Below are 11883 nucleotides of genomic sequence, written 5' to 3'. Positions count from 1 at the left end.
GTTTCTGTACCATGAGTCTGTTTTCTAAATATTTGGGTAACCGTATTCCAAAATCACTGGTTTCTTTATAGTCCATATGTACTTTATTGGGGGCATTTAAAAATGTTAGTCTGGGAAAAGAGCCATAGGCCTCCCCAAATATCAAGGGGTCCAGGGCACAAAAACAGTGACTGGATCACACTATGGGCTCTGGGGCACTTCCTGTCCCTGGCCCAAGGCCATGGGGGCTGCTGCAGGAGCTGGACACCCAGCAGGTCAGCTTTGCCCACATCTCTGAGACTTACAGGCTGAGGTTTCAGGGTGAGAATCTGCACCCAGCCGCACTGGGGTTCGACACTGTGTGGGGAAGATTACAGGAGATAATGTAATGATGTGACCCCCCGCCCCTCCAAAAGCCACTGTGAGCCCTCATTGTGGGCCAGCCCCCTTTGCTGCTTGCACAGGCCAGGATGACAGGGCTGAGAGGAACTGAGCAGTGTTGGGTTGCGGCAGTGGCTTCCTTCCCCATCTGTCACGTGGGTCTTGGCTCCTGTCCCCTGGAGTCTTTGGTCACACAGCCTGTCCTGTCCGCCCTTTGAGGAGCCAGAAGCAGAGAGCCAGCATGGGCTGGGGGCCCAGCACGCTGAGAGCTCTCCTCCTTCTCCTGGGTAAGTGAGGCTCAGAAAGGGGGCACAGGTTATTCTTCTGTGGTGGGGGAGCCTCAGTGAGTGGGAAACCCATTGGGGCTTGGTCCCTAAAACACAAGTGTGTCCTTTCAGACAGATGGTTTTTTCTTACTTTGCTGGGACAATAAGCAATGCTCTCGTCTGTTTCACTCCAGCTGCAACTTACAAATGCTTCTGGGCCAGCGGAGGACAGGAAGTGTCCTGGGCTTGGGACCTCGAAAAATCTGGCTTTATACCATAGCTCCATTGCTGAGAAATGGAGCTTCTTCGTCTCTGTTTCTGAACCAAAAAAGGGAGGATAATAAGGTTTATTTTCCAGCATTGTGTGAAAATTAAGTTAAATTTAATTAAATCATGTCAAAATAATTACATAAAATGGGAAAATGTAGGTATGTAGACACTTTTCTATTGTTAATGGTGAATTAGTCTTATAGAGTAAAGCATCTCTTAGGTATCTTTGTTTCTTTAAAGTCATATTTAATCCTGTGATCAAAAGAAGGAAGGAGAGAGAGAGAGGCAGAGACTAATAGAAAAGTAGGGCCGGATATAGAGGGGGAAATATCAGGCAAGAGAAGCAGAAAGGAAGAACCCAAGAGAGATAGAGATCAAGGCATTGTGATGGTTAGAAACACCCACAGATAACAGATACAGAAGGCAAGTGTCATTTGACTCTGCAAAATCCCCTTTAACATCAACTCTTATTTCTCAAAAAGGCAATGGACCTCTGTCGAAAAAACACACAGATGCTCTTTTCCCAGAACTTGCCCTGATCAAGACTCAGAGGCAAGCAGTCTGTCTCTAGACAATGTTCTGTCTCTGAAGCAATAGCCTGTATCCTAGACATGGGCGAAATTATTCTCATAGGCAGGACTCTGCCTGAAGTTTGCACCAAGCCCAAGAGAGAACACACACCTTGAACTCTGGCAGTTAGTATGTCAGACAGTCTCAGCGTCTGTCAGTTTCCAGGTGGAAAGGGGCGTGTGTAATGAGTGACAATGGCAGTGAAGGGATGGCAAGATCCAGCAAGCAAGAACTGAGGACATGCAGGGCTGATAATGCAAAGTGTACCCAGTAAGCGATAGAAAGTGTCACGAGTTCTAACCCTTGTTTCTGCTTTTGACCTAAGAAGATACAAATCTCTTTGTCCTGTAGGAAAAAGTTAAAGTTAAGAAACCCAATGAAAGAAAAACTGCAGGAGTTCCCGTCATGGCACAGTGGTTAACAAATCCGACTAGGAACCATGAGTTTGTGGGTTCGATCCCTAGCCTCACTCAGTGGGTTGAGGATCCAGCGTTGCCGTGAGCTGTGATGTAGGTCACAGACACGGCTGGGATCCCGCATTGCTGTGGTGTAGGCCGCCGGCTACAGCTCCAATTGGACCCCTAGACCCCTAGCCTGGGAACCTCCATGTGCCGCGGGAAGCGGCCCTAGCAAAGGCAAAAAGACAAAAAAGAAAAAAAAAAGAAAAACTGTGCAAATTTTAAGAACAGGCAATTCATTGAAGAATTACAGATAGATAATAAAACTTTAAAATGCTCAAGCTTACAAAGAGTAAAAGCAATAATAACATCCAACATTTCTGAGCACTTCTGATATGCTGCATATTCTGCTATACGTCTTACATTAGCTCATTCAGTCACCATGACAACTCTATGAAATAGGTCCCCTGGTGGTTGGATTTAATTAATTAATTAATTAATTTTTATGTTATTTTATTTATTTATTTTTGGCCACACCCTTGTCATGAGGAAGTTCCTAGCCAGGGATTGAACCTTCACCACAGCAGTGACAAAGCCAAATCCTTAACCATTAGGCAACCAGGAAACTCTCTTGTCTGTATTTTACGGAGGTGATTTTAATTACTTGGCCAAGGTTTCACAGCTAGTTAGTGCTTTCAAATACTATTTGTAGAGATAGTAGTGGTTAGGTGTGTGTGTCTAACTGTAAACCTCTGAGTGTTAAGTGTTGCTCTGCTATTTATTAGCCAGAGAGCAGGGCAGTCTCTTCATCTCCCTGTGCTCAGTTTTCTCATCCATAATTTTGGGATAGATGATTCTCTTATATGTTGAGATAATTCAATCTATTTCCACATTTAAAGCACATAGCCAGTATCTAAACAGAGTTGAGCAGTCACTATAGGGTATTTGGGACACTGATCCAATCTTCCGTTTAGGCAGTTTGGCAAGATGTAGCAAGATGTAAGCTGATCAAAACCTTCTACCCCTAAATATTACCTCCAGGAACAGATCCTAGTGAAATAACAGGGTAGAAGCTCCCTAAAATATTTAATAGGATGCTCTTGTTGACCTCTGTGAAAACCAGAACTAGTGATGACCATTCAGAATCTGGCTGAATCAATTATGCTCTAATGTTTTCAACAATGTCCAATAAGTTTTAAATGAAAGACACATGTCTCAGAACTTATATGGATAGAAGTGAAGTTATATAGTTATGCAGTTATATTTTGCATGTTTTCTTACCTTTCCAAAAATTGTGAGGAAATATAGCAAATGGTTGATGGTGTCCTTTATTCTTTTTATGAAAGAGGATTATGGGGCATCTTTAGTTTTTCTGTATACGAATTTTTCATAATGATCATATATGCTCTTAATTCCAATAAATACATTTCTGTGAAGCAAAAAAAAAAAACCTAACAGCCTATTGAAAGCTATAAGAAAAAACTGTGCTTTCTCTTTATGGACTGGTGAAAAGGACCTGGGGATTATCTAGCACAACCTGCTAACAGATGGCCTGTGTGGGCAGGTGACCAGGCCACTCACCCCAGGGTGCATGTGAGAACTGTGCATAAGAGGGTTTTCAGAGACATAGCAGGGAGGAGTGACATCTCTGCCTTGTCACCCAGTGATGTCCGTACTTGCATGGGACCCTGGAAAAGAGGACAGGTCCACTATTTCCTACACACGAAGTAATTGCAGAGTTTCTGAAAAACCAGTTCTCAAATATTCTGAAACTATTGCTAAAACTGAGATCAATGTAACAAACATTCATGGACCTAACACCCTGAACATTTAAACATTTGGTTGCTTTTGGAGTTCCTGCTGTGGCGTAGTGAGTTAAGGATCCTGCCTTGTTGCAGCTATGGCACAGGCCAAAGCTGTGGCTCAGATTTGATCCCTGCCCCAGAAACTTCCATATGCAGTGGGTGTGGCCAGAAAAATTTTTTTAAGATATCTGTGTTTAAGAGGAGATGGATAAATCAACACATCCATCAAAGAAACAGGACATCAGAGATGGAGGTAAGACCTTTAGCTCGTCTCCTCTGTCTTGCTTTCCTCCCTCCTTCTCCAGAGGAAGCAGCACCCCTACTTTGACTGTGCTTCCTTCCTGTGCTGCTTTCTAGGTCTTAAAATATTGACCCAAATGCCACTATAACATAGGTAACATCTGCGTCGTCTGCCCGTTCTGAGCCTAAGCAGGTGTATTCATTTTAACCATCTGTATGATTCTGCTGAAACGCCACATCATAATTTCATTATCCATTCCAACCCTGACCAAATTTAGGTTGTTTCTAACTTTTCTCATGACTGCTGAATCTCAGGCCCACCTCCTAGAACCGAATGTAGCTCCTCCAGGAGACACGCCTGGAGAAGAGTTACTATGTCATAGGTATGCTTGATTCGCCTCTTATTGGAACTGCTTTCTACCAGCAAGATTTGGACTCTGTCCCCCTACAGATTTGGTAATACTCGAAATAGTCAGACTTGTCTCTCTCTTGTTTTGCCAATCAGAGCTGTAAAATATTACCTCCAAGTTTTTAGGCGACATGTTCCTGATTGCCAGGGAGAAGAACCATTTCCTGTATACTTATCAGATAGCCAGGTTTCTTTTTTTGTAAACTTCCTGCTAGTTTTATTTGGTTATTGGTCTTTTACGTATTTTTTTCTAGGTATTAATTATTCATTTGAGTCATACATTGCAAATATTTTCTCTCAGGATGTTGCTTATCTTTTTTGTTTTTGGTGTCCTTTGCTCTGCAAAAGTCTCTAAGTGTGGTATAACCGAATTTATGTCTCTTCATTTTCATGTGTTTTGTTTTTCTGTCTCATCTAAGAAAATTTTTTTTTTAACTTTAGAGTGGTTGCCTTTTTCATGATTAAGTCTTTAATTTATTTGGGATCTATTTTTGTGTATGGGCTGATTTTAGTTTTTTCTTCATGCAGCATTCATTGTCCTATCATTTATTTAATAATCTTTCTTTTCTCTCCTGCTTTGCAATGCTTCTTCTATTCTATACCCATTTAAATATGCACTTTACCTGTTAATGGGCTTCCTATTCTGTGCTGCTTTTTTATCTATCTATACGGAGTCAGGTCACACTGTTTTATTTACTATAGCTTATTCATCTTTTTTTTTTTTTTTTGGTCTTTTGTCTTTTTAGGGCCACACCCATGCATTGGAGGTTCCCAGGCTAGGGGTCTAATCAGAGCTACAGCTGCTGGCCTACACCACAGCCACAGCAATGCCAGATCCGAGCCAAGCTGCATCTGTGACCTACGCCACAGCTCATGGCAATGCCGGATCTTTAACCCACTGAGCGAGGCAAGGGATCAAACCCACAACCTCATGGTTCCTAGTCAGATTCGTTTCTGCTGCCCCACAAAGGGAACTCCCATGAATCTTAATTACTTGTAAGTAAGATCCTCCTCCTCCCTTTCCTCCTCCTCCATTTTCTTCTTTTGTGCCCTAGACTCATCTTGGCTCTCACCATGCCCTTACATGCATGTGGAGTAATCTCATGCATTCCTCGAAAGTATCCTCAAGTCCACTTCCTGAGAACTGATTCGGGGAATTTCTGCTTCCAGCACTTCTATGTAGACCTTATTCATTTCTCAGAAACAGCCCAGAGGAAGGTGCACTTATTACCAGCATCATCATTATGCCCATTTCACAGATGAGGAAACTGAGGAAACAGTAATAAAGTTATTTACCAGAGGTCACGAAGCAGGTACGTGAGAAGGCTGGGATTCAAATGGGAGTGTTTAGATACCCAAAGCCTATATCTTTAGCCCTAACACCAAACAGCCTGTCAGTGAAGAATAAAAAATGATGTCATCATGCAAAAACTGACAGGGCTTTTTGAACTATTCTTTCAACTTTTTATTTCAAAATAATATCAAACCTAGGAAAATTCCAATAAAAATAGGGCAAAGAACACCGGTATGCTTTGCTGATTTCTAAAATTATCTCATTTGCTTTATTGTATGTTCTCTACCTCTCTGTAGTTAGGAAGAACATATGATAAAGCAAATGTGGATATATCTTTCTTTATAACCTCTATCTACCTATATGTAAGTAGAGCTATGTTTATATAAAACAAATGAAGATACCTATTATATATAATAGATATGTGGGCATATATGTGTGTATATATACACATATACATAGAGAGATTTTTTTCTGAGCCGTTTGAGATTAAATTTTACACATCATGTTTTTTATTTTTTTATTTTATTTTTATTACTCAATGAATTTATTACATTTATAGTTGTACAATGATCATCACAATCCACATCCTGTTTTTTAAAATCCTAAATACATTACTGTATATTGCTTGTGAATGGAGATTGCCTCTCACATCACCACAGTCCCAGTACAGTCATCAACGTCTAGAAATTTTTTTTTTTTTTGCTATTTCTTTGGGCCGCTTCTGCGGCATATGGAGGTTCCCAGGCTAGGGGTCGAATCGGAGCTGTAGCCGCCGGCCTACGCCAGAGCCACAGCAACGCAGGATCCGAGCCGCGTCGGCAACCTACACCACAGCTCACGGCAACGCCGGATCGTTAAGCCACTGAGCAAGGGCAGGGGCCGAACCCGCAACCTCATGGTTCCTAGTCGGGTTCGTTAACCACTGCGCCACGACGGGAACTCCTAGAAATTTAACATTAACAAAATACTTTCACATAAGCTATCATAGTCCAATATTTCCAGGGGACCGAGCAAGGCCCTTTTGTGCTTTCATTGCATTTCAGCCAAGGAGCCAGTCAGGTGTTGCATTTTGTAACCATGTCTCCTTAGCCTTTTTTCACCTGAAACATCTCTACTGCTTTCGTTCATCATTTATGACACTGATGTTTGAAAAACTTCTATCCCTCCCCCTTTTTTTTCATGCAACATTCCTCATTTAGGGGTTTCCCCGATATCCTAATGATCAGATTCTGGGGGTCCATTCTCTACCCCCAAACACCATAATGATCTTCTGTCCTCAGGGTGTCACATTGGGAGACAGAGGACAGCTTCCTGAGAAAGGTGGATGTACTTTTGACCTAATGATAAGAGACTTACAACTACATTTTGGATTATGGTTGTCACAGTTCTAAATAAATTATTTGCCACTTAACTACCAACTGATCAATATTTTAAAATTTTGCTAAAATATTGCTGTAAGAAGAGCTATTGAAAATATCTGGTGGAATTTCTAGCCATTTTATTAGAGGTTTGCACCTTCCCTTTTAAAAAGCTGCCGTATAAAATATTCCTATGGACTCTAATTCCCACCAAAATGTCAGCCATCTGTCTTCGTTTTAATTCTGCTGGAAAGGGCCCGCTGAAATCTATGTATTATTATAATCATGATAATAAAAGAAATACAATATCACTTTAATTATGTTCCAGTGCCTAACACATTCTTCACTGAAAGAGCCAGAGTTATTGAGGAGAGCAGTGGCTTTTCTCCCCCCTTAATTTATAATGAAAAGATGGCAGAGGCCGGGGTAAAGAGAATTAAATTCGTTTTTATCTTACAAGTCAAAGTCATCACTTTATTCCTTGGCTCTTAGTCCCTGAGATCTTTGTAAAAATCTTTCCTGACAGCTTTTCCCCTGTTTCAGATTCCTGCCAAGACGATGGTTCAGAATCATGCGGTGTGTGGATTCTAGTGAGAAAGAATTCCTACTGTATTCATCTTCTTTGGCTATAAAACAAATGAACTCAAATATAACAAAAGAAAACATGCACTGGGGTCTCTAAGAAAGTCTGCAGAAGGAAAGGAAGGGGCAAGGGCCTGAGGAAAGCAAATAGAAATTTCCCGATAGAGAATTTTCTTTGTGGTTTTTACCCAGCTTCTAATTCGATTGCTTGGCTTTTTTCTTTCTTTCTTTCTTTTTTTTTTTTTTTTTCCTTTTGCTGTTGGATCTTAAGAATTCTTAGTGTATTTTAGATTTGAGTTCTTTGTCAAATACATGATCTGCAATTGTTTCCTGTCAGTCTTTAGCTTGTCTCTTTATCCTGTCACAGGGTCTTTCACAGAACAAAGGTACTTAATTTTAATTAAGTCTCACTTACTGATTTTTTTCTTTATGGATCATGCTTTTAATATTGTGTCTGAGAAGTTTTCGCCAAGTCCTGTCTTGAAGATTTTACATTTTACATTTCACAAAGATATATAGTTTTATATTTTGCATTTAAATCTATGATCCATTTTGAGTTTGTGCCTTAGATCAAGGGAATTTTTCTTCTTTTTCTTTTTTTCCTTTCCTTCTTCCCTCCCTTCCTTCCTTCCCTCCCTCCTTCCTTCCCTTCTCTCTCCTTTTCTTTCTTTCTCTCTTTTTTTCTCTCCTTTCACCTATTTATAGCCAGTTGCTCCAGCACCATTGGTTGAAAAACTACTCTTCCTCTATTGAATTGATTTTGCTTGCTCATCAAAAGTCAGCTGGACAGGATTTTTTAAATCTATATTCATGAGGATACTGGTTTGTTGTTTTCTTTTTTGCACTGATTTTGTCTGGTTTTAATGTCACAGTAACACTGGCTTCATAAAATGAATTAGGAAATATTTCCTTCTATTTTCTGGATGGGATTATGTAGAATTTGTTGTTGTTTTCTTTAAGCATTTGCTAGAATTCTTCCATGAAATTGAGCCTGCAGATTTGTTTTTGGGGGGAGTTTGTAGATTATGAATTCAATTTCCTTAATAGTTACAGGGCTATTCAAAACATCTGTTTAATGTTGGGTCGGTTGTGATATTTGTACTTTTTGAGCAATTGGTCTATTTTATGTCATCAGGATTTTATGTGTAGAGTTGTTCATGGTATTATTATCCTTCTGATTCTTTGTTTCACTACAAAAAAGTAAAGTAGTAATAATCTGTTATTAGTGATTTGTGTCTTCCTTCTTTTTTCCTTTGTCAATTTTGCTAGCCGTGTGTCAATTTGATTGATCTTTTCAAAGAACTAGGTTTTTGTTTTACTGATTTTTCTCTATGATTTTTGGCTTCGACCCTCATTGATTTCTGCTCTTACCTTTATTATTTATTCCCTTCCACTTACTCTGGGTTTATTTTGATGCTCTTCTTCTGGTTTTTTCACATGAGATATTTGACTATTGGTTTAAGGCTTTTCTTCCTTTCTGATGTAAAACTTTTAGTGCTATAAATTGCCCTTTCAGCACTGCCTTAGCTGGGTTCTACACATTTTGATATGTACGTTTTCATTTTCATTTAGTTAATAAATTCCTAAATTCCTCTTTGGACTTCCTTTTTGACCCATGAGTTATTTAGAAGTATTGTTAGTTTCCTAGTGTTTGGAAATTTTCCTGTTGTTATTTATTTATTTATTTATTTATTTATTTCAGTTGAGTCCATGGAGCTCAGAGAACACACTTTTATTTAAATTCCAAATTTGTTGAGCTTTGACTCAGAGTATAGATTATTTTGGTATATCTCATATGAGTACTTGAAGAGAATGTGTATTCTGCTGGTGTTGGGTCCTATTGCTTGACAGTATGGTTGACTTTTTAAACTTTCTATCAATTATTGAGAGTGGGTTCTTAAAGTCTTCAACTATCGCGGTACATTTGTTGATTTTTCCTTTCAGTTTTATCAGTTTTTGCTTTGCATATTTTGTAGCTCTATTGATATATAGACATTTAGGTTTAACGTGTCTATTTGGTGGATTGACTTTTTTTATCATTATGTAATGTATTATCTCTGACCCTGATTATTTTCTTTGCTTTGAAATTTATCTGATATTAATATAGCCACTCCCTTATTTCTTTTTGTTAGTGTTTTCATGGCATTGCTTTTTCTATCCTTTTACTTTCAACCTGCCTAAATAATATTGGAGTGAGATTCTTGTAGACAATATATAGCTCAGTCACCTTTTAAACTGACTTTGCAAATTTTTTTTTTAATTCTCAAGTTCTGGCAATTCACATTTAATATTTATTGATATGTTAGTTACAGCTTTCATTTTGCCATTTTATATTTTGTTTTCTGATCATCCTCCGGTTTTCATTTACTTTTCTGTGTGTTACCGGAACTTTTTTTTTTTTAGAATTCCATTTTGATATGTCTGTAGTCTTTTTGAGTGTATTGCTTTTCATGGCATTTTGAGTGGTGGCTCTAGGTATTACATTATCTGTACATAATGTATCACAATCTACTGGGGTCAACATTTTAACAGTTCATATGAAATGTAGAAATTGTCCTTCTGTGTCCCTTTACTCCCTTAAATATTTCTTCTATACATATTGAAAACCATAGCAGACATGGTATCATGTTTTAGCTTTAGCTGTCAAACAATTTAGAAATCTTAGAGGAGAATGAAAATCTGTTTTATTGACTCATATTTTTATGAGGTGCGACAGACCCCAATGACTCAGCCACACCTGAGCTCAGGCCACAAGCTGATCCCAGGGGAAGACCCAAGGCCCTCAGCCGGTTTGCCTTCCCCTCTCCACCTTTCAGGATCTTCTTATGTGGCTTTTAAATATATAACCTTCAGGGGTTTTAGCTATACTTAGTGGAAGGAATAGGGAAAAGTAAGCCTATCCCACATCCCCAGAAACAGAAGTCTGAAATGGGTTGTGAAGAGCCTGGAGGATGGGTGATTGGGGTGGATGCTCTTGCAGGAGAGGCTCGGGGCTACCTGACATCCCTCAGACACACATCCCAATCCTAGAGACTCCTGAAGGGGAGGCGTGCCCGGTGAGGTGAAGGCAGGAGGGGCGACCTTGGCAGAGTGTCTGTCTGTCAGGAAACCCCCTTGGTCCTTGCACCCTGGATGGGAGTCCTGGCCGAGAGGCTCAGAGCCGGAGCTGACTTGGCTGGCCCACAGATCAGCAGACTTCTTCACTCATTCCCAAATTAAACCACTTGTGCTTCCTCTCTAAAGTCATGTAAGCATCTCTGTCACACCCAGACCCTCATTTATCCAGCAGAATTGCTTGAACTGCTCCTTTTATTAAATTTGATTCCATTAAATAACCAGCTAATGGTTCTCAGTAAGATGAACGGGGCTCACTCTCTCCCTCTTGTCTGAATGAAACAGATGAGCAGCTGGGGAATTTCTGCCTGGAACCTGGCTCTGTCCATCGCAGAGACCTGTGCAAAACCTCAGGCCATCAAGGAGTTGATGTCCAGGGGGCAAGGTGAAGGACCTAAACCTGGGCCCCTGGGTGACACCTGAGGACTGGCACACATGGATATCAGGGCTTTTTCCTACATTAAGCCTATGCCGATTTTCACCAGAATCTGCTGGAACGCAAAAATAAGTGAATCAGGCCACAACCCGAAGGAGCTGAGTCTGTGAATAGGACAGTTGCATTGTGGTGTGTTAAGTGCTGAGGTGAAGGAATATGGAAAGAACAGAGGAGGAGCCCTCAATCCAAGCTAGGGTATCCAGGAGGGCTTCCTGGAAGAGGAGTTCTGTTGCCAGCAGATTGATGATGCCTCTCTCTGGCTGGAATCCTTCAGCAGCTTCCCCCTGCTGCCAGGACAGACAAAAGCATTTGCTATGGCCACAGGACCTCCCAGCCCTGTCATGTGGCCCATCCCAGGGTCCCACTCCCCAGCCGCATGAATATCCATCAAGGTCCTGTCCCGTCTCCAGGCCCCCTCACATGTATCCTGCTTCTGTGGACTACGTGCTGTCCCCTTCCCAGCTCTCCTGTTCAGGAGTACGGCTTGACAGGGCTGTCACCTGCTTGGACTTCCCTGTGAAATAAAGACTGCTGTCCCCAAGAGAGGCTCCTGCCCCTAACTGGCTTTGGAAGCCCCCGTATCACACACACACACACACACACACACACACACACACAAAGATTTTTTTTCCTGTCCTGTCAGAGAGACTTGAAGTTTCCAGAACTGTGTCAGGTGCAGGTGTAAGAGAAAGGGACTGGTGTGTGTGCTGGGCAGCTGAAGGGGAGAAGAGGGGAGCCACAGCTTGCTGAGGGGCTGGGAACCAGAGAAGGAGGGAGAGCC

At 40.9% G+C, this 11883-nt stretch overlaps 1 protein-coding gene across 4 annotated transcripts in view; it reads left to right on the top strand.

Annotated features, from left to right (window-relative positions):
• Nucleotides 1-495: 495 nt before the first annotated feature.
• Nucleotides 496-11883, top strand: part of TMEM273 (transmembrane protein 273) — a 33686-nt gene continuing 22298 nt past the window's right edge. For 2 of the 4 annotated variants that reach the window (XM_047761276.1, XM_047761277.1), the window contains exon 1: nt 500-647. In XM_047761276.1, the coding sequence (XP_047617232.1) occupies nt 602-647 (46 nt within the window). In that variant the 5' untranslated portion in view covers nt 500-601. Of the gene's footprint in view, nt 648-11883 lie in introns of all 4 variants that reach the window. The other 2 variants (XM_047761278.1, XM_047761279.1) reach the window with 2 other exon arrangements.

The sequence above is a fragment of the Phacochoerus africanus genome, chromosome 15 (genome assembly GCF_016906955.1).
Source record: "Phacochoerus africanus isolate WHEZ1 chromosome 15, ROS_Pafr_v1, whole genome shotgun sequence".
Classification (NCBI taxonomy): Eukaryota; Metazoa; Chordata; class Mammalia; order Artiodactyla; family Suidae; genus Phacochoerus; species Phacochoerus africanus.
The sequence above is the reverse complement of the archived record's forward strand: the minus strand, read 5'-3'. Positions and strand labels throughout refer to the sequence as shown.